Raw genomic sequence first — 23,764 nt, 5'->3', positions numbered from 1 at the left:
CACTCCTCCCCCCCCCGCCACACTTTTAAAAACCCTCTATCAAATTTCCCCTCATTCTTCTACACTCCAGAGAATAAAGCCTTAATCTGTTTAACCTTTCCCTGTAACTCATTTCCTGAAGTCCGGGCAACATCCTAGTAAATCTTTTCTGCACTTTTTCTATCTTATTGACATCTTTCCTGTGTTTTGGTGGCCAAAACTGCACACAAAACTTCAAATTTGGCCTCACCAATGTCAATCAACTTTACCGAAACATCCCAGCTCCTGTCCTCAATATGAATGCTAATATGTCAAAAGCTCTCTTTACAACTCTATCCCATGTGACACTACTTTCATGGAATTATGAACTGTATTCCCAGATTCCTCTGTTCTACCCCACTCCTCAGTGCCCGACCATTTACCATGTACGTCCTTTCTTGGTTTATTCTTCCAAAATGCAACACCTCACACTTGTCTACATTAAATTCCATCTGCCATTCATCAGCCCATTTTTCCAGGTGGTCCAGATCCCTCTACAAGCTTTGAAAATCTTCCTCGCTGTCCACAATGCCTCCAATCTTAGTGTCATCTGAAAACTTGCTGATCTAATTTACCACATTATCATCCAGATCATCAATGTAGATAACAAACAATGGTCCCACAACCAATCTCTGAGGCACACCACTAATCACAGGCCTCCAGTCTGAGAAGCATCATCTACCACTACTCTCTGCCTTCTCCTGTCCAGCCATTGTCAAATCCAGTTGCCTATTTCACCATGAATACCTAACATCTAAATCTTCCTGACTAACTTCCCATGTGGGACCTTGTAGGATCATGCCGACAACATCCACAGCCTTTCCTTTGTCAACTTTCCTGGTAACCTCCTTGAAAACTCTATAAGATTGGTTAAACATTGGTTCCAACAATTTATCTACTACTGACATCAGGTTCTCCGATCTATAATTTCCAGGCTTGCTTTTGGAGCCTTTGTTAAACAACAGAAGTGTGAAATTAAGTATAGTGTGCTAGTGATCCTCCTGACCACTAGACAGTCAGAGACTAATTTGTTTCAGCTTCAGTTAAATTCAAGATGGATGCCTCCACACAGTCCTGAGTGAGTTCTTTAGCTAATAAAGTATAGTGTGTATCGGTTGTTTGACGGATTATGTTATATTTTACATAACTCTCCTGTTCGGCTCCGAATCATGGGTCCTCTACCGGCACCACCTACGGCTCCTAGAACGCTTCCACCAGCGTTGTCTCCGCTCCATCCTCAACATCCATTGGAGCGCTTTCATCCCTAACGTCGAAGTACTCGAGATGGCAGAGGTCGACAGCATCGAGTCCACGCTGCTGAAAATCCAGCTACGCTGGATGGGTCACGTCTCCAGAATGGAGGACCATCGCCTTCCCAAGATCGTGTTATATGGCGAGCTCTCCACTGGCCACCGTGTCAGAGGTGCACCAAAGAAAAGGTACAAGGACTGCCTAAAGAAATCTCTTGGTGCCTGCCACATTGACCACCGCCAGTGGGCTGATAACGCCTCAAACCGTGCATCTTGGCGCCTCACAGTTTGGCGGGCAGCAACCTCCTTTGAAGAAGACCGCAGAGCCCACCTCACTGACAAAAGGCAAAGGAGGAAAAACCCAACACCCAACCCCAACCAACCAATTTTCCCCTGCAACCGCTGCAACCGTGTCTGCCTGTCCCGCATCGGACTTGTCAGCCACAAACGAGCCTGCAGCTTACGTGGACTTTTTACCCCCTCCATAAATCTTCGTCCGCGAAGCCAAGCCAAAGAAAGAAAAGAAGAATATTGTATATAGATATGTTTTAAAGGAGATAAATTGTGGGGTTTTTTTTAAGTGTAGATCACAAACAAACACAAATACAGATTACATTTAAAATGCCAGAACTCTGCTCAAGCCAGACAGTCCAGATTCCAGTGCCTTTGTAAAGATAATGGAAACTGCTTTGCTGAAGGACTTCACAAGTAGGTGTTATTTGGACATGCTGTGGAGTCATGGATTATTGTTTTGGAAAACAACAGATAAACGAATTCAGAAGATTGGGTCCGGTGCCACAGTCTGAATGCAGCTTGCTGTTCTAGGAAAGTCATGTGGTTTTGCAAGCAGAGAGAGGCAAACAGGTTTTCCTCTGACCCCATTTTGAAGCGGGTTGTGAGTTCTTAGTTCAGCCTATTCAAAGCCCTTGTGGTCCATACAAAAGGAGATGGCTGGCTGTATAAGGGAACAGAAAAGGAACTCTATAGTGACCTGAAAGAAAGAGGTTATCAACTGGAAAACCCTGATGGGGCAAGTTTCTTCGGCAAGACACTGAAGTGGCTGATTGGTGTACAAAGAGCAAAAAAATCTCTCTGAAAACCAACAAGAACCTTCCTGAGTGGTAACTATTTACCTTTTAAGCACCAAAGCCTGGTGAAGATTCATAAATGTTAAATTCTGTGCACAGCATAAAAATTGCCTGATATCAGTGAACTTGGAGGAGAGAGAAATGAGATTGGACTGTGAATCAAAGAACTTTTCTGAACTTATACACATTACATACACATGTGCTTAGAATTAGAAGTTAATAGTAATAAATTAAAGATTGATCTTGCTTTATGTTAGAAGATAATTAAAAGTAATTTTTGTTTAAGTAACCATTTGTCTTGGTGAATTTCTATTGCTGCTGGGTTTTGGGGTCATCTGGACCCGTCACATACGTTATCAGCAGAGTTAAGAAGAGTGTAAAGGCTACTGATCCTGCAAATTGGACTGGAAACATAGACTACAAGTAAAGGTTGTTCAAAGATCCACGCTGTACCTGCAAGCTATTAGACTCAACAGGAAACCTGATGCACAGAAGATTGCACTTCTACTTAATGTGGTGCGACCTCAAACATGAGAACTTTTGATATATTTGCTTTCGCTGAGGTAGAAGACCAGGGCGAGTTTGTCACTGTTCACCAAAGAAAAATGAAATGTTCAAGAGGTATGTGTTTAATTTGCATATGCAGCTGCAGGGAGAGAGCTTTGATACTTTTTATCGGAATGAAATTAAAAGCAAGAGCATGCAATTTTGGATCACTGCAAGATTCAATGATCTGTGATCAAATTGTGTTGGGATTATTGATAATGAGGTGAGAAAGCATGTGAAAACTTAAGCCTAGTGAAGAGGGTGTACACACCAGGGAAAGCTATCTTGTTAGCTGATGTGTTATCCAGGACAATGACGCAGAGTGAAGCACACAATGAAAGTTCCACAGAGACAGATGTGAATCTCCTCATGAACCTGATCACTGAATCCTTTCCTGTATCTGACTTGAAATCCAAGCAGATCGCAGCTGAAACAGAAAAGGACACAGTTCTACAGGTCATTAAGAATCTGAATGAAAGATATCCTAGAGGTGAGTGGGGCTGTCGGGCAGTGGGGCGGGGGCAGCTGTCGGGCAGTGGGCGGCCGGTAGCAGATGTTGGGGCAGGCAGCAGCCGGCAGCAGATGTCAGGGCGGGGGGCGGCTGACAGCAGACGTTGGGGCCGGCAGCAGACGTCGGGGCGGGGGGTGGCCGGCAGCAGACGTCGGGGTGGGTGATCTTGCATCAGGGCCGCCTCTCTGCTGCTCAAAATGCAGCATAGTAATGGCAGTCTTCCCTACCCATAAACAGCTGGAACTGTGTGGAAAACACAGAGCGGTTCCACCTGCATGGGGGATTATGGGTAGGGAAGACCACCATTGCTATGCCACATATTTATGACAGGTGGCACCAGTCATCCCGCATCCTTCAGATGCGGAGGAGCTACGAGGCACCTCTGGAAAAACAGGCCCTTTCAGGTGGGCTGTAGCAGCCTTTTCGGTGAACCTTCAGACTGGGATCCACTCCTGCAGCCGCCCTCAAGGCGGAGGATGCACCTGAAAGTGGCTATAGTTAAACAGTTGTTCAAGAAAGCACTAGACAGTGGCTCTGATCCGTATCTATCTCTACTGAGTTACATAACTTCACTACTTGAACATGACACGTCACCCGCTGAGCTTCTGATGGGACGTAAACTACGCACCACACTTCCCTACTCTGCAGACCCAAACAAGAACCAAGATGTCGAACAGAAACAAAAACATCTGCAATGGAGACAAAAAAAAAACAAACTATGACAAGTCGTCACAAAGCTCAGGGCCACTGGCACAACACAACACAGTGAGACTCACAGATTCCAACACTTGGGACAAAAGGCTGGAGAAAGTTAATCCAATATCTTACACTGTTAGAACAGATGGTCAAATACTGAGAAGGAATTGAAAAACCCTACTGAAAATGCAAGAGACACTGAAGGAACAAACAAATGCAGAAGATCCAGTCTGAACAGCAACAGAGGAAACACCAGTAGTAACGGTAAAGGTAAAGGTTCCATTATTGTCACATAAGACTACATTTAGAATGTAACATACATTCCAGGGTCACTTTTGGAGCCTTTTTTAAACAATGAAACAGTGTGAGCTACCCTCCAGTCCTCCAGCACCACATCCATGGCTAAGGACATTTAAATATTTCTGGCTGAACCCCTGCAATTTCTACACTAGCCTCCCTCAGGGTCTGAGGGAATATCTTGTCAAGCCCTGGGGATTTATCCACCCTTATTTGCTTTCAGAAAGCAAGCCCTTTCTCTTCTTTAATCTGTATTGGTTCCATGACCTTTCTGCTTGTTTTCCTCATTTCCCACAACTCTTTGCCTGTTTCCTGACCAAATATTGATGAAAAAACATTTAAGATCTCCCCATCTCTTTTGGTTCCATACAAAGCCAATCTCTCTGATCTTCAAGGGGACCAATTTTGCTCTTATTACACCTGTAGAAATCATTAGGATATTCCTTCACATTGTCCACCAAAGCAACATCATGTCTTTTTTCGGCTTCCTGACTTCTTTCTTGAGATTTACCTCAGGTACCCCATTTGCTCTATGTTGCCTATAACTGTTATACACCTCTCTCTTCTTCCGAACCAGATCCCCAGTATCCCTCGAAGTACCAGGTTCCCTATGCCAGTTAACCTTTCCTTTAATCCTGACAGACTCTGTACTCTCAAAATTTCACCTTTGAATATCCTCCTCTTACCTCACTCATTCTTGCCTGAAAACAACTTATCCCAATCAACGCATTCTAAATCTTTTCTCATTTCCTCAAAATTAGCCTTTCACCAATTTTGAATCTCAACCAGGGGCCCAGACCTATCCTTCTCCATAATTAACTTGAAACTAATGGTGGTATGGTTAGTGCAACACTGTTACAGCACCAGCAACCGGGACCGGAGTACAAATCAGGCGCTGTCTGTAAGGAGTTTGTATGTTCTCCCTGTTTCACCTTGGGTTTTACCCAAGGTCTCCAATTTCTTCCCATCTTTTGAAACATACCAGGGATGTAGGTTAATTGGGTGTAATGGGCAGCACGGACTCATGGGCCAAGATATCCTGTTACCATGATGTACAGTGTATGTCTAAATTTAAATTATTATCACTGGACCCAAAATGTTCCCTGACACATATTGTCCAATCTCATTCCCTAAAAAGAGGTCCAGTATTGTACTCTCTCATTAGTACCTCTATACATTAATTTAGAAAACTTTCCTGAAGACGTTTGACAAACTCCAAGCCATCCAGCCCTTTTATAGTAATACGTGAAAAATTAAAATCCCCTACAATCACAACCTAATGCTCCTGCAGCTGCCTGATATCTCTCTACACATTTCCTCCTCCAATTTTTGTTGACTATTGGGCAGTCCCTATGAGTGTGGTCATACATTTCCCATTCCTCAGCTCCACCATATAGCCTCAGTAGACGAGCCCTGGTCTTTTCTGCCCAAGCACAGCTGTGATATTTTTCCTGACAAGCAATGCCATTGATGGCCACAATGTCATAATTCCACATGCCAATCCACACTCTAAGCTCATCTGCTTTCCTACAATTCTCCTTGCATTGAAATAAATGCACTTTTGAAATTTTTCACCAGATACTACCCGTTGACTTCTAATTAATTTTCACAAGATCTTTTCCCTCCTCCACACCTCTATATGCTCTGACACACTGGTTCCCCTCCTCCTGCAAATCTAGTTTAAACCCACTGGATCAGCACGAGCAAAACTTTCCTGCAAAGATGTTAGTTCCCTCCAGTTCTGATGCAAACTGTCCCATCAGAACAGGTCCCATCTTCCCAGGAAGAGAGCCCAATGATCCAGAAACATGAAGCCCTCCCTCCTGCATCATGTCTCTAGCCATGCATTAAGCTGCATTACCCTCCTATTTCTAACAGTAACCCTAGATCACAACTCTGGAGGCCCTGTCCTTCAACCTAGCGCCAAACTCTCTGAACTCACCTTGCAGAACCTCCTCACCTTTCCGACCCACGTCATTGGTCCCGACATGGACACCGACACCCTCCCCCTTATGGAATACCCGATCACTACAGCTCACCTCTCTTCTTTGCCACAGGACCAAACTCCATGCCAAAGACCTGATCTCCATGGCTTGTGCCTGATAGGTTTTCCACCCTGCTCTCCCTCAACAGTATCCAAGATAGTATACTTGTTATTAAGGGGAATGGCCATAGGGGTTCTATGCACTGCCTGCCTGTTCCCTTTCCCTCTCCTGACCATCTGCCCTCCTCCTGCCTTATAGATGTGATAGTTGTTTCCTCTTGTAATCATATGTGTGAGTTCTTAAACAACCATGGATAAAAGAAACGGTTCTTTGCATTAAAGTTGTTGTAAACACCACCATGAGGCAGGCCAAGAGGCTTCAAATCTCCATTACAGATACATTGCTGGCAGTCAAGTCTAATCAAACAGTAATCAAACATCCGGTACCGCACGGATGGCAGTCTCTTCAATCTGAGGCGCCTGCAAGCTCACACCAAGACACTTGTCCATGAACTACTCTTTGCCGACGATGCCGCTTTAGTTGCCCATTCAGAGCCAGCTCTTCAGCGCTTGACGTCCTGTTTTGCGGAAACTGCCAAAATGTTTGGCCTGGAAGTCAGCCTGAAGAAAACTGAGGTCCTCCATCAGCCAGCTCCCCACCATGACTACCAGCCCCCCCACATCTCCATCGGGCACACAAAACTCAAAACGGTCAACCAGCTGCACCATTTCATCAGATGCAAGGATCGACAACGAGATAGACAACAGACTCGCCAAGGCAAATAGCGCCTTTGGAAGACTACACAAAAGAGTCTGGAAAAGCAACCAACTGAAAAACCTCACAAAGATTAGCGTATACAGAGCCGTTGTCATACCCACACTCCTGTTCGGCTCCAAATCATGGGTCCTCTACTGGCATCACCTACGGCTCCTAGAACGCTTCCACCAGCGTTGTATCTGCTCCATCCTCAACATTCATTGGAGTGACTTCATCACCAACATCGAAGTACTCGAGATGGCAGAGGCCGACAGCATAGAATCCACGCTGCTGAAGATCCAACTGCGCTGGGTAGGTCACATCTCCAGAATGGAGGACCATCGCTTTCCAAAGATCGTGTTATATGGCGAGCTCTCCACTGGCCACCGAGACAGAGGTGCACCAAAGAAGAGGTACAAGGACTGCCTAAAGAAATCTCTTGGTGCCTGCCACATTGACCACCGCCAGTGGGCTGATATCACCTCAAACCATGCATCTTGGCGCCTCACAGTTCGGCGGGCAGCAACCTCCTTTGAAGAAGACTGCAGAGCCCACCTCACTGACAAAAGACAAAGGAGGAAAAACCCAACACCCAACCCCAACCAACCAATTTTCCCTTGCAACCGCTGCAACCGTGTCTGCCTGTCCCGCATTGGACTTGTCAGCCACAAACGAGCCTGCAGCTGACGTGGACATTACCCTTCCTTTAATCTTCGTCCGCGAAGCCAAGCCAAAGAAGAAGTTGCATTGCCATCACGATCACTATCATTATATCTCCATTTCTTAAAATAAAATTAGCTACTTTTAACTAACATGTTTTCTTTGTATAACTCTGCAATTTTAACATTAAACACCAAGAATTTACATTTTCATTATTATCAACATTGTTAACATTTTTAAAACTTGTTTTGTGTGATCACATTTACATCACTAAAACTTGAAGAGCAAAGAAGATAGCAGTACTCCATTCTAGAACAGGAGTCTTTAAATTTGCTCAATGAGTCTCTGAGGAGGACTCACGTGTCTTGATGATTGATTGTCTTTAAATCTGAGTTGTTGCTTCAGATGATGTCTTCTCAGATGTGTATTCAGGTTGTTCAACAGTATCTGTTTTTCAACAGTATCCGTCTTTCCATCTACTGTGGCTGGTCCCATTTGAAGGTCTCGACGATTTCTTCACAGAACTGCACCTTCATCTGTCTGAATGGTGTATGATCTTGGTTGGACTTCACTAAGAACAGTTTCCTTCTGAGTCCATAAGTTTGTTTTGTCTTTTATCCTTACTTGGTCACCAGAGTAGCGTTCCGGTAGGTTTTCTGTTCCGCTGTCAAAGTAATACTTTTGCTTTTCTTTCTGTTGCTCTTTGAATTTCCTCACCTTCTCCTCCTCTTTTGTTTTTAGGAGGTTCTCCTGAATGGGTAAGTTTGATCTTAGCCTACTTCCCATAGGAGTTGTGCTGGTGATATACCACACTCAAGCGGCATTGTGCAGTATACTAGCATGCTCTGGTTGAAGTCCGTTCCACTGTCTTTGCCTTGTTCCACTATTCTATTAGACTGTGGTAAACGAGGACTTGACGTGATGTGTACAAAGTCCCACTCTTGGGCAAACTGTTGGAACTTTAAATTGAAAAACTGGGGTCCATTGTCTGTGAAGACCTCGCTTGCCACGCCATGTCTGGATAATATGGCTTTCACACCTGTTATTACAGCATCTGCAGTGGTGGTGTTCTGTCTACACCCCTCTGGATACAGGGATTAATGTCTGATTATAAGATAGTCCTTCCCTTGACATTCGAATAGGTCAGCGCCTACCTTCTGGTAAAGTCTGTGTGGTGCTGGGTGTGGCTTTAGTGGTTCTGCAGGATTGCTTGCTTGATATTTCCAGCATATTGTACATGTTGACACTTCATTTGTTATATCATTGTTGATTCTTGGCCAGTACATCACCTCTCATGCTCTTTTCTAACACTTCAATTTTGAGATGTCCTCCATGGAATAGTTTTAGCATCTCTTTTCTCAGACTCTTTGGGATAAGGATTTTTCTTCCTTTGAAGGTGATGTCTTCAACCACTGATAGTTCTGCCCTGCAGTTCCAGTACTCTGAAACGTCAGAGTCAATATGAAACTGCTTCATATTGGGCCATCCATCCAAGAATATTTTTCTCAGTGTTTCATCTTTGTTTGTCTCTGACTTTATGAGCTCCATTTTTGCATCTGATATGGGCAGTGCACTTGTGATAATGTCCACGAAGGCATTCACATCTTCATCCATTTTGGTGTTTGCGGGCTTTCTCATGTCAACAGCTCTAGACAATGTGTCTGCTGTGTACGTTAGCTTACCCGGAGTGTATGCCACATTCAGTGTATAGCGTTGCAGCCTAATCATCATTCTTTGCAATCTAAATGGACATTCATTTAATGGCTTTTGGAACAATACAATCAAGGGCTTATGGTCAGTCTCTACATTGATTGCTTGTCCTGACGCAAACTGATGAAATCTGTCACAGGCATGTGATGCTGAGCAGTTCCTTTTCAATTTGAGCGTATCACGTCTCCACGTCTGTCATTGAGCGTGATACATACGCAATGGGTTGCCAGTCATCATATTTTTGCAGATGAACTGCACCGAACCCACTATGTGATGCGTCTGATGATACCTTGATGGGTCTTGCTGGGTCGTAAAATCTTAGAACTGGTTCCTCTGTGACCAGTTTCTTTAGTTCCCTCCATTACTTTTCATGCTCATGATTCCACTCCCATTCAATGTTTTTTCCTGTTAGTCTTCTCAATGGAGCCATCTTTTCTGAGAGGTTTTTCTTTCTTTTTTTTTTAAACCTTATTTAAAATTTTCAAGAAAAATCTTATACAATGTCCATAATATAAAAATGAAAAACTACAACTAACCCACCCCCCTCCAACCACCCTCAGCAAACTCCACAGGGAAGCATACAAAAAACATCATAAACACATACAAGAATTTAAGATATTACTAAACTCATACATTTCAAATAAAGCGACAACATCTTAATAAAAAAGTCATAATTATCATGAAAGTTATATGTTATTTTCTCCATATAAATACAGGACCTCAACTCATTCTGCCAACGAGTTACTCAGCCTCATCTTTCCATGAAATCGCAACACATTTACGTGCTACAGGCAATGCTAGACGAAGAGAAGCTGTCTGAAACTTGTCCAACCCCAAATCAGTAAATGGGGCAATACAACCCAACAAAAATTTTTTTGGATCTCGCAAAAAATGGATCTTAAACAACTTTTGAAGAAATTTCCTAATTTTTTGCCAAAATGATTGAAGCTTATCACAAAGCCAGACTGAATGTAAAAATGTTCCTACACATAGTCCACATCTAAAACACAGTTCTGAATTACTAAATCCATATTTTTTCAATGTCTCAGGGGTCAGATATAACTGATGCAAAAAATTATAATTAACCATACTATATCTTACATTAAGCACCATCAAAACACATTGTCTCCCAATTGGCCTCATTAATATCACAAATTAGTCATTTTCCCATTTAATCCTAGATTTATCTAAATTTATTTTATCCATAGTGTCTTACAACAATGCATACATGTCAGAAATAAAACCCTTATTTAATGAATGAGAAATCAAAAACTCAAATTTCATTAACTTAGGAATTTTCATTTCTCTTCCAAAATTATCTTTCACTAATGCTCTAATTTGGTAGTACACAAATAAAGAATTCACTGAAATTCCAAATTTCTCTCTAAGTTGATTAAACAATAAAAATTCACCTTCTTCAAAACAATCCTGCAACAACTTTATTCCTTTAATCTGCCATTCTCTTAAAAATCTATTATTCAATGAAAAAGGAATCAATTTATTTTGATATATTAGAGCCTGAACTGATATTTTAACTTTCGTACCTATCAATAAATTCCTTTTAGTCCAAATCTCTAAAAAATGTTTTAAAATCCGAACATTATATCTCTGTAATAAAACAAGAATTCCACTTAAATATAAAATGATGTGAGTAAGGTTCTGAAATACCAGCCAATTCTACCCTAGCCCAACTAAGGGGATACGAAACATCCAACATACAATTAATAAATCTTAATTGAGCTGCTTCATAATAATTTTGAAAATGAGCCAATTGTAAATCTCCGAAGGCATATTTCCAAGTCAATTTATGTATTGCTACTCTAGCTAATTTCCCCTTCCATAAAAATTCTTGTACTACTTTATTTAAGTCCTGGAAAATAAGATTTTGAAAGTAGACAAGGAATCAACTGAAAAAGATACTGAATTTGCAGAAAAACATTCATCTTAATACAATTTACTCGACCTACTAATGACAAAGGTAAATCTTCCACTTAATCAAATCAGCCTTAATCTTACCAATTTCTGATGCAAAAATTACTAAATTTCGTTGGACTGATAAAGTCAAGTATTTGGGTATAATGATTGATGTAAATATTCAATCATTGTATAATTTAAATTATGTACCGTTAATGAGAATTTACCCATATAGTTGACCATTCCATTAAACCTCTGTACATCCTTGTTGAATTGTGGCCTTGGGATATTCCCAATGGCAAACTCCTTTCTGGGATCTGGTCTGATGCCCTCACTGCCAATAATATCTCCTGTCACCCGAGCTGGCATTTCTTGCTATTCATCTTCAGATTTGCTTTCCTTGTTGCTTCCAGCACTTTCCTTAGTCTCTCATCATGCTCCATTCTCATGGTTCCCCATACTATGATGCCATCCACTGAGGTATCAACTCCATCCAGGTGTTTATAGACCATATGGATAGTTTTGTGATGCACTTCAGGAGCTGAGGCAATTCCAAATGGTAACCTTAAAAATTTGTATCTGCCGAACGGACTATTGAACGTGCACAGTCTTGAATTGCTTCATAAAATTTCAACTGCCAAAATCCTAATAATGCATCTAACTTGCTGAAAAACTTTGCATTTGCAAACCGTGTCACAATTTCTTCACGTGTCAGAAGCTTAAAGTGTTCTCTCTTTATTGCTCTGTTTAGATCTCTTGGATCCAAGCAAATTCTAAGCTTACCATTCTTTTTGTCCACAATGACGAGTGAACTCATCCACTCCATTGACTCATCTATCCTCTGAATCATGTTCAGGCTTTCCATCCTGTCCAACTTTGCCTTTGGTAGCTTTTGAAGCACAAATTGAACTTTTCTGCATGGATATATTATCGGTGGCACATGTTTATCCACTTTGATCGTGTTTTCTCCTGGAAGGCAGCCTAGACCCTGAAATAGGTCATTGTACTCTTTCATGAGTTCATCATAGACTGTGTCTCCTTCACTTTCCACAATGAGGACTCTTTTTACCAGGTTCAGTTTCTCACAGGCTGTTAAACCTAGTATGGCCTGTACATCCTTTGGTATCATGATAAATGCTAGCATATGTTCTTTGTCCTTGTGTTTCACTTTGACCATGCATTCTCCTTGCACTGGTATATCAATACCTGAATATCCTGTCACCTTCACTTTTATTCCATACATCTTTGGTCTCGGTCTAATCTTCTTAAAATTAGTCTCTGATATTATTTTAATTTGTGCTCCAGTATCTAATTTAACTGAAATGTATGTCACTTACTTTTAATCTCAACATCCAGTCTCTGTTTTCTTTCTTGTTTTCAGTCACAACATCTACATAAAATTCCTCTACCTCCCTTTCATCTACTGCATGAACCTTGCTTTGTTGCACTTGGTTCCTCCAGCAACAGGCATAATGGTTGCTTTTGTTGCACATATAGCATGTTTTACCATATGCTGGGCACCTTTCTTTGGTAGATGTCGTGTACCGCATCGACGACATGGCTTTCGATTGCCCCTTTCATTTCTGTTCGCTGGCCACACCTCTCTTTCCCTTTTGGCGCATTTTTTGATAAACAGTTTGTGTCTATTCTTGCTCACTGCATCCACATTACAGCTAGTTTCACTGAACAGCTCTTTTGCCTGCGTTTTTAAGAGTTTCTGTAGCCCTACAGAGTGCTATAGCTTTTTCCAGTTCTGGATTTTGCTCTCTTAGCAGTCTGGTCCCTTAGACTATTATCTGGAATACCACACACAACTCTGTCTTTTATCAGCGAGTCAGTCAGTCCACCAAATTCGCATGTTTTGCTTCTTTTTCTCAATTCAGTCATATACTGATCAATACTTTCTTCCATTTTCTGTGTACATGCGAAAAATCTGTGCCTCTCAAATGTCATGTTACATTTAGGTATACAGTATGCCTCAAATTGTTCCATTATTTTTCCCAGTTTCATTTTGTCTCTTTCAACAGCAAATATGAAGTTATTATACACCTCCAGGGTTTCATCACCCACGACATGCAAGAAAACTGATGCTTTCACTTTATCACTTTTCTCGTCAGCTCCGACTGCCACTAAATACAATCCAAGATATTGTTTAAATCTGTTCCAATTTTCAGCCATATTATCTGTCAGCTGAAGTTTCTCTGGTGGATGTAATCCTTCCATTTTTTACTATGTTGGCTTCTCTTCACTGATCCGTTGACTTTAGATTTTACCTTTTAAAGTATTTCTTTCATCTCACTTCTGACACCATGTTTTCATCTTGAATTCATATGTGTGAGTTCTTAGACAACACATTAACCAGTTGGCTGGTTCCAAGCATTAGGTCAAATTCCTGATCACTTCCAATTCTCACTCAGCTGATGTATCTGTGCTGCTCCACACTGGAGAGGTTACAGAGGTTACAATGTCCTTTGGGGTTATGGAATGCCCATCAGTGGTCTTTAAGGTCTGGGGTCCAGGGAGAGCTGGGATCTAGAATTGGCTTGGTGGTAGGAGATAGAGGGTTTTAGTGGAGAAGTCTGACTCAGATTGGAGCCTGTGATCAGTAGTGAGCTGCAGGGACCAGTGCTGGTTCCACTGGTGATGGCCATTTAGATGAAGGACTTGGATGATATAGCATTGTTAGTGAGCAGACGCATCTGGCGGAGGGACAGAAGCGTCTGACGGTGGGCTCTAATTGCAGCTGGTGGAAATGATGAAAGATGATGTGCTGAATGTAGTGGCTGGTAGGGTGAAAGGTGAGGACGAGGAACCCTCTCCCTATTCTGTTTGGAGAGAGGTGGTTGAGGGCAAAACTCCAAGAAATGGAAGGAATGCAGGAGACGGTTTGATTGACCACAGAGGGAGGGGGTGTTACCGTATATTTCGGCATATATGTCAAGTCTTCAAACCTTCATAAATCTCTCAAAAATGGGGGCAGGGGGTGGTTGACATACGCCATACATTTTTGAGACCTTAAATTCAACTCAAAAAACTGCTTGTTGCTGATTGGCATACAAGTCGACCCTTGCAAAAACCAAAATAAACCAATAGCAACAAATGTTCATGCTACCAGTATAATAAAACTAAATTTTTATTGAAAAACAATGACATTTAGTATCCTTTAAAATCACTCTTGCTATCATGGTCTGAGGCAAAGATGGCAGCAAGCATATTCAAACTATTCAAACAGTCATTATATGGGTATTCAAACAGTCATCATATGGGTCCCAGTCTATATCTGATCAGGCAGTTTCAGCTTCGTCATCAGTGTCCCACAATAAATCATCTTCCATCCCATTAACTGCACAAGAGATAACCCACTTTTTAAATGATTTTTATCACAGTCTCTAACTTTGTCCCATCTCTTGAGCATGAAGTCATAGAGAACAAGTGATGCAGCACACATTGCCCCACCTTTTGAGAATGATTTTTCTGCACTTGACATCCATGTATTTTTCATTCCTCACGCACATGGTCTTGGAATGGCTTATTCAAACAGACATCTAGAGGTTGCAATATAGATTTCAAACCACCCGGGATAACGACCATGTAAGTATTATGTAGTGTTAATCTACTTTTAGTCTTCTCAGTTAAGTGGTTACGAAACATATCCCAGACCAGCAAACTCCATTCTTTGCATAAACCGCCTGGCCGCCCATTCTATACATTGTCTATCTGTAGTTTTACATTTTCAGCTCTGGAGAGTGGGAGACTTACAGCTCAGCCAGGGCCATCCAAAGGAGGGAAATCTCTCAGGCTAAACATTAATACAAACAAAAGGTCGAAGAACATTTCAACTCCTTGGACCCCTGGTGCAGATCATTACAGACTACAGTATAAAGCATCTAGTACTGTGCCCCCTTCCAGCTGTGCCTTCCTCTCTGAGGAGCTTAATTATTTTGATGTTTGCTTTGATCGAGAGAGCAAGGAGGTCACCTTCAAAGTGGATTTTCCACCTGGAACTGCTTTTCCCAGAGGGTGGGGAATCTATGCAATCTATCCAATGAAGCATTGGAAGCTACATCAGTAAGTATATTTAGAAACATCGAACACTACAGCACAGAAACAAGCCCCTTCTAGTCTGTCCTGAACCATTTCTCTGCCTAGCCCCACTGACCTGCCCCCAGTCCATAGCCTCCATACCTCTCCCATCCATGTACCTAGCCAAACGTTGACAAAGTGCTGAAGTCTGAAATGTCAATTATGTATCCTTACCTTTGCTTTATAAAATACACTGTTTGACCTGCTGAGTTTCTCCACCATTGTGTTTTTAATTCAACCACCGTGCATGCAGACTTTCAAGCTTAAATGTTAAAATTTGGCCTGCATTCACCACTTTAGCTGGCAGCTCGTTCCACACTCCCACCATTCTTTGTATGAAGAAGTTCCCCCTGAACTTATTCCCTTTCACCCTTGACCTATGTCCTCTGATTTATATCTCATCTACCTGCAGTGGAAAAAGCCTACCTATTCAAAAACCTCCATCAAACCTCATTCTTCTATGCCTCAGAGAAAAAAGTCCTAATCTGTTTAAGCTTTCCGTGTAAGTCTGGACAACATCAAAGTAAGTCTTCTCTGCAATCTTTCTATCTTATTGTAGTTAGGTGACCAAAACTGCACACAATTCTCTAAATTTGGCCTCACCAATGTCTTAAACAACTTCAACATAACATCCCAACTCATAAATACTTTGACATAGACACCAAAAGTTTTTTTTACAACCCTGTCCACATGCAATGCCACCTTCAGGGAACCCTAACCCTAATTTGTATCCCCAGATCCCTCTGTTCTAACACATCTCTCATTTACTGTGTACGTACGTCCTTTCTTGGTTTGTCCTACATCACACTACTTGTCTGCATTAAATTCCATCTGCCGTTTTTCCAGTTGGTCCAGATCTCTCTGCAAGCTTTGAAAACCTTCTTCTGTCCACAACATCTCCAATCTTAATGTGATCTTCAAACTTGCTGATCCAATTTAATTATCATCCAGATCATTGATATGGACAAAAAACAACTACAAAATAGCACCAATCCCTGAGGCACTCCCCTTGTCACAGGCCTCCAGTCCCACCACTACTATCTGGCTTCTCTTATCCAGCCATTGTTAAATCCAGTTTACTATTTCATCATGAATACCATGTGTTTGAACCTATCTGACTAACCTCCCATGTGGGACCTTGACAAAGGCCATACTAAGGCTTTTTTTAAATAATCCATAGCCTTTCCTTTATCAACTTTCCTTATAACCTCCTCAAAAAAACCTATAAGGTTGCTTAAACATGACCTACAACACACAAAGCCATGCAGTCTATCCCTAATCAGTATCTGGCTATCCAAATACTTGTGTTACAAGCCCAGAGAACCCTAAAACCCAGCAGCCATAGATATTCATCAAGACAAATGGTTACTTAAACTAGAGTCGCTTTTAATTACCTTTAAACATGAAAACAGGATCAAACTTTAACTTCACTGTTAACTAACCTAACTTAACCCCCTTCTAATTCTAAGCACGTGTATGTAATGTGTATGTAAGTTCAGAAAAGTTATTTGATTCAAAGTCCAATCTCACTTCCAAGTTCACTGGTTGCAGGCAATTCTTATACTGTGTTCAGAATTTAACATTTATGAAATTCACCTGACTTTGGTGCTTGAAAGGTAAATGGTTACCGCTCAGGAAGGTTATTGTCAGTTTTCAGAAAGAGATTTATTGCTCGTTGGACACAAACTGATTGCTTTTAATCGACCATGTCAGTGTCTTGCCGAAAAAACTTGCCCCCTCAGGGTTCTCCAGATGATAACCTCTTTCTTTCAGGTCACCAGAGTTCCTTTTCATTTCCTTTATTTCAAGTGAAAGATTAGACAGCCAGTCCTCTCCTCTTGTATGGACCACAAGAACTTTGACCAGGCTGAACTAAGCCCTCACAACCCGTCTTTCAAATGGGGTTTTTCCACAAGCTTTCCAGCTTGTCCAGTTCCAGTCCCAGCTACTGCTGGTGACTGTAGCAATCCAGAACTGATCTCTCTCTCTCTCTCTCTCTCTCTCTCTCTCTCTCTCTCTCACACACAGATAAAAAGCTGTTCAACTCTCTCTGCTTGCAAAAACCACATGACCCTCATGTCCAGACAGCCTGTGGCTCCCAACTACTCCTCCGATCTCTTTCATTTGTTGCTTTTCAAAACGACAATCCATTAGTGAAGTCTCTTGGGCACTCCCCAAAGTTTTTGCAAAGGCCTCCTGGAGCTGCCCTGCCTGGCTTCAGCAGAGCTCCTGTATTTTAAATGAGATCTGATTTGAAGTGTTTGTATGCGACCTACACTAAAAAAACCTTCCCCAATATCTCTCCCAAAAATGTATCTATATACAATACAAACATAATCTGCCGTGAGACAAGGTTGGATATATCTTTACATAGTAGGGGAATTAAGGGATATGGGGAGGGGAAGGCAGGTAGGTGGAGATGAGCCTCTCATCAGGTCAGCCATGATCCCATTGAATGGCAGAGCAGGTTCGACAGGCTGGAAGGCCGACTGCTGCTCCTATTTTTTATATGATCATTGAATCCAAATGTTCCCTTGCACACACTTCCTGTTTTGATCCTCAATAGGTGATTCAGTATTGTACCCTCTTTAGTTGGGACCTATTTTTGTTGAAAACATTCCATCCAGCCGTTTTATAGTATGGAAGTCCCATTCAGTCTGTGGAAAAGTAAAATCACCTCCTATTACTAAGTTGTTTCCTGGAGCTAACTGCTCTCTCTGCAGATTTGACCACAATGTAATAATTCCATCTGCCAACCAATGCTTTAAACTTATCTACCTTTCCTACAATTTTTTTCTTTGGCTTGGCTTCGCGGACGAAGATTTATGGAGGGGGTAAAAAGTCCACGTCAGCTGCAGACTCGTTTGTGGCTGACAAGTCCGATGCGGGACAGGCAGACACGATTGCAGCGGTTGCAGGGGAAAATTGGTTGGTTGGGGATGGGTGTTGGGTTTTTCCTCCTTTGCCTTTTGTCAGTGAGGTGGGCTCTGCGGTCTTCTTCAAAGGAGGTTGCTGCCCGCCAAACTGTGAGGCGCCAAGATGCACGGTTTGAGGCGATATCAGCCCACTGGCGGTGGTCAATGTGGCAGGCACCAAGAGATTTCTTTAGGCAGTCCTTGTACCTTTTCTTTGGTGCACCTCTGTCACGGTGGCCAGTGGAGAGCTCGCCATATAACACGATCTTGGGAAGGCGATGGTCCTCCATTCTGGAGACGTGACCCATCCAGCGCAATACTTGTATTGAAATAGACACAACTCAAAACATTATGCCCATCACACACAGCCTTTTGATTACTGTTCTTGTTAACAGGCTTAACATCATTTTTTTCCCCCGTAACCACTGCACTATCTGTTCTGGCACTCTAGGTCCCACCCCCCTGCAAATCCCGTTTACGCCCCCCACAGCAGCACTAGCAAACCTTCCTGCAAGGATCTTAGTCCCCCTCCAGTTCAGATGCAAACTGTCCCAGCAGTATACATCCATCTTCCCTGGAAAAGAGCCCAGTGAATCCAGAAATCCTGCATAATTTCTTTAGCCATTATCCTCCTAATTCTCACCTCCTCAGCACATGGCATAGGTAGCAATCCTGAGATCACAACCCTGGAGGTTCTGACCTCTAACTTTGCACCAAATTCCCTGAACTCACTTTGCAGGAACTCATCTCCCTTTAGTTCCTACATGGACCTCTTGCCTCTTGAAACCTGATCAGAGATATCCTGGAGCTTAGGACCTGAGACACAAATTACCATCCAGGAGTCTTAATCTCGTAAACAGAACTTCTTATCAGTTTTCTGTGCTGACTAAATTGGCATTCTGGGCTGGTCCCACTTTCCTCTATTTTGTCCACATCCCTTCAAACTCTTATCCATAAGTCTGTCCGCAAAGATATTGGTCACCCTCCAGTCCAAATGCAAACTGTCCTGCAAACAGGTCCCATCTTCCCTGGAAGAGAGACAATGATCCAGAAATCAGAAGCTCTCCCTCCTACATCATCTCTTTAGCCATGTATTAAACTACATTATCCTTACATAGTGTAAATGGTTGTCATAGGTTGTAACATGATTGACGATGTAGACAAGAGAGTTGGGGAGAGGAACGGCAGATGGAGTTCAATCCAGATAGATGTGAGGTGATGCATTTCGGAAGCTTGAACTAGAAAGTGGAGTATGTGGTTAACGGTAGGATTCTTAACAGTGTGGAGGAACAGAAGATCTTGGGTTCCAGGTCCATAGATCCCTCAAGGATGCTGTGCAAGTTGAAAGAATGGTTAAGTAGATATATGATGTGTTGGCCTTTATTAGTTTGGGGATTAAGTTCAAAAGCAGTTTTACAAAATTCTCGTTGGACCACACTAAGGCGATTGTGTTCAGTTCTGGCTGCCTCATTACAGGAATATATAGATGGTTTGGAGAGGGTGCAGCAGAGATTTACCAGGATATTGGCTGGATTGTAGAACATGTCTTATGAAGAAAGGTTAGCAGAGTTAGGGGTTTTCTCTTTGGAATGATGATGAGCTGAATTAACACAGGTGTATAAGATTATGAAGGTCTTTGATGAGGTGGACAGCCAGCACCTTTTCATGATGATGGAGGCTTGTACAATAGGGACATTCAAAAGAATCTCAGATAGGTACATGGTTGTAAGGAAAAAAATGTTATGGGTGTGAAGTTGAGAAAAATTAGATTGTTGAGTATAATCGCTTGTCATTTAAATAATAATCTGATCTTCTATTTTTCCTTCCAAAGTAGATAACTTCACATTTGCCAACATTTCACTCCATCTGCCAGAATTGTGCTGCCTTATTTATCCTGGGAAAAAGTCTGAGCATTCAGTTCATGCCCCTCATGGTTTTTATCAACTTGAGTCTGGAGCCTGAAGACCCAAACTCTGCCAATAATTCTGCCCCTCCTGATCCCCCGCCAGGAGTTCATTGGCTTGGGTTGGTCTTGATTATCTCAGCTGCCAGTGACATGGCTTGAGCTCAAAGAACACACACCAGTTTCTAACCATGCACAAACCATGGGAATTGGGGAAAATCAATGTTTATTTAGAACGGACGCCTTTTTAGACAGCAAGTCCCTGAGTGCAATGTGCAGTCGAGTGGATGACCGACAACAAACTCTTCCGGTACCAAAGAGTTGTCGGGGTCCTGCAGGGTAAATCGGGGGGCAGGAATTGCCCGTGTAGCGGCAAAATTCCTCAATGGTGCCATGACCTGCCCGCAGTCTAGATGGTCCAGGAACTCCGCACCCAGTGCCCCGGGACCCAGCGATTTCCCCCATTGTATTAAACCGTCGGGGAAAGCAAAATTAAAACACGGGGTTGTGGACCAACCGACAGTGACAAACCGGATGCAGGTCACAGTTCCTCCCTTTGGACCAACTTGGAAAAGAAAATTCGCATTTCCACAAAAGGCGTTTTTGGGGGAAATCAGCCCCATCCTGCGGGTAAAGTTGCACTGCAGCATGGGCCAGCTTGGACCCCTGGAGCTCAAGTTGGCAGGCGTCATTGGAATCAGCAACACCCATGGTTCTAGCCTTTGGACAGTAGAGATGCAGGCGACCCCTCCAGTAAAATCAGCTCCCACACGGGAAAGACACCCCCCCCCCACCTGGGGAAGATCAGGCACCTTTCTTTTTCCCCCCCACCCCGGTAATATCAGCCCCCTCTGGGGAAGACACCCCCCCCCTACTTGAGGAAGATCAGGTGCCTCCCCACCACTTGGAGAAGATCAGGCGCCTTCCCCCCACCCCCACCCCGGTAATATCAGCCCCCACCGGGGAAGACACCCCCACACTTGGGGAAGATCAGGCACCTTCCCCCCCACTTGGAGAAGATCAGGCGCATTTCCCCCCCCCCCCCCCCCCCACCTGGAGAAGTTCAGGCACCTTCCCCTCCCCACAGAGAAGATCAGGCGCCTTCCCCCACTTGAAGATCAGGCGCCTTCCCCCCAACTTCGAGAAGATCAGCTCCCTCCTGAGGAAGATCAGGCGCCTTCCACCCCCTTCCCCCATTTGGAGATCAGGCGTCTCCCTCCCCCCTCCCAGCCCCCTCCCAGCCCCCTCCCAGCCCCCTCCCAGCCCCCTCCCAGCCCCCTCCCAGCCCCCTCCCAGCCCCCTCCCAGCCCCCTCCCAGCCCCCTCCCAGCCCCCTCCCAGCCCCCTCCCAGCCCCCTCCCAGCCCCCTCCCAGCCCCCTCCCAGCCCCCTCCCAGCCCCCTCCCAGCCCCCTCCCAGCCCCCTCCCAGCCCCCTCCCAGCCCCCTCCCAGCCCCCTCCCAGCCCCCTCCCAGCCCCCTCCCAGCCCCCTCCCAGCCCCCTCCCAGCCCCCTCCCAGCCCCCTCCCAGCCCCCTCCCAGCCCCCTCCCAGCCCGTAAGATCGGCACGCTGGCCGCCAGCGGGGTGCAAAAAGACACGTCGCCGCCCGGCCCGGAGCCAGTCACTGCTCGGCTCTTACCTGCTGAATGCCTTCCCCTTCTCTGCTTGGCCGGCAGGGACAGGGACCCCATCACCGCTCCCATCCTCGGCTGGACGGGCCACCGACTGCTGCCACTGTGGACGCGGGCACCTCGAGACCCCGATCCGGTGACTGAGCGCTGGTCTGATCCGGATGGTCTCCGGCTCCGGTCCGCTCGTTGTTCCTCCCGTGCCACACAGTACAAGCCGTCAGCGCCGTACGGAGACTGACGCAGCGGCCGGACACTGCCTCCTCCAGCCCCCCGCCCAGGCCACCGGTACACGGCCGCCCACAGCGCCCAGAGCGTCCCCTCTCCCCCGCTAATGCAGGGAGGCGACAGGTCCGACGGCCCCAGGCGGAGGGAGGGAGGGAGAGAGGGGAGGAGAGAGGGAGGGAGGGGAGGAGAGAGGGAGGGAGGGAGGGGAGGAGAGGGGGGCGGGGGTCAGACATTCCCTTGCCCTAAAATAAACTCAGTTCATTCAAAAACATTTCCACTTTTTCACAAGACAACACTGGATGCAAAAATGTTCCTATTTCTTTCGTACATCAAAGATCCTTATCTTTTTTCTTCACAGTCTTGTAATTAGTAATAAATTTCTTAACAACAAATGTATCTTTATTATATCTTCAAATTGACTTTCTTTAGGGAGACATTTTTTCAAATACATTTTTAATTGATAATATGCAAAAATTGTATTATATATATTTTATATCCTGGGTGAGGACCTCATCCAGCTCTAGTCTTAGGGGCTGTTGAGGGAGCTGGAGCAGGGCGGAATCTTGGACTGAGCAGTTGGCACTGAAAAGAGATTGGAAGTGTTCTGACCATCGGTTGAGGATGGAGATCTTGTCGCTGAGGAGGACTTTGCCGTCTGAGCTGTGCAGCGGGCTTTGGACTTGGGGTGAGGGGCCGTACACAGCCTTTAGAGCCTCATAGAAACCCCTGACATATAAGGCAATTGAACAACTGAAAAGTGGCAAAGCAGCAGATATGGATGGAATCCCCCCCCCACCCCCCAGAGGTCTGGAAGGCTGGCGGCAAAACTCTGCATGTCAAACTGCATGAGTTTTTCAAGCTTTGTTGGGACCAAGGAAAACTGCCTCAGGACCTTCGTGATGCCATCACCCTGTACAAAAACAAAGGCGAAAAAACAGACTGCTCAAACTACAGGGGAATCACGCTGCTCTCCATTGCAGGCAAAATCTTCGCTAGGATTCTCCTAAATAGAATAATACCTAGTGTCGCCGAGAATATTCTCCCAGAATCACAGTGCGGCTTTCGCGCAAACAGAGGAACTACTGACATGGTCTTTGCCCTCAGACAGCTCCAAGAAAAGTGCAGAGAACAAAACAAAGGACTCTACATCACCTTTGTTGACCTCACCAAAGCCTTCGACACCGTGAGCAGGAAAGGACTTTGGCAAATACTAGAGCGCATCGGATGCCCCCCAGAGTTCCTCAACATGATTATCCAACTGCACAAAAACCAACAAGGTCGGGTCAGATATAGCAATGAGCTCTCTAAACCCTTCTCCATTAACAATGGCGTGAAGCAAGGCTGTGTTCTCGCACCAACCCTCTTTTCAATCTTCTTCAGCATGATGCTGAACAAAGCCATGAAAGATCTCAACAATGAAGACGCTGTTTACATCCGGTACTGCACGGATGGCAGTCTCTTCAATCTGAGGTGCCTGCAAGCTCACACGAAGACACTAGAGAAACTTGTCCGTGAACTACTCTTTGCAGACGATGCCGCTTTAGTTGCCCATTCAGAGCCAGCTCTTCAGCGCTTGATG

At 44.1% G+C, this 23,764-nt stretch overlaps 1 protein-coding gene across 4 annotated transcripts in view; it reads right to left on the bottom strand.

Annotated features, from left to right (window-relative positions):
* The window catches only part of LOC138743690 (A-type potassium channel modulatory protein KCNIP1-like), a 160,922-nt gene extending 138,596 nt beyond the window's left edge, over positions 1–22,326 (bottom strand). For 3 of the 4 annotated variants that reach the window (XM_069899288.1, XM_069899289.1, XM_069899286.1), the window contains exon 1: positions 21,969–22,326. In XM_069899288.1, the coding sequence (XP_069755389.1) occupies positions 21,969–22,032 (64 nt within the window). In that variant the 5' untranslated portion in view covers positions 22,033–22,326. The remainder of the gene's footprint in view (positions 1–21,968) is intronic. The other variant, XM_069899287.1, reaches the window with a different exon arrangement.
* Positions 22,327–23,764: the final 1,438 nt, after the last annotated feature.

This window comes from Narcine bancroftii, chromosome 9 (genome assembly GCF_036971445.1).
Source record: "Narcine bancroftii isolate sNarBan1 chromosome 9, sNarBan1.hap1, whole genome shotgun sequence".
In the NCBI taxonomy this organism is placed as follows: Eukaryota; Metazoa; Chordata; class Chondrichthyes; order Torpediniformes; family Narcinidae; genus Narcine; species Narcine bancroftii.
Note: the sequence above shows the minus strand (reverse complement) of the source record. Positions and strands in the feature narration are given on the sequence as shown.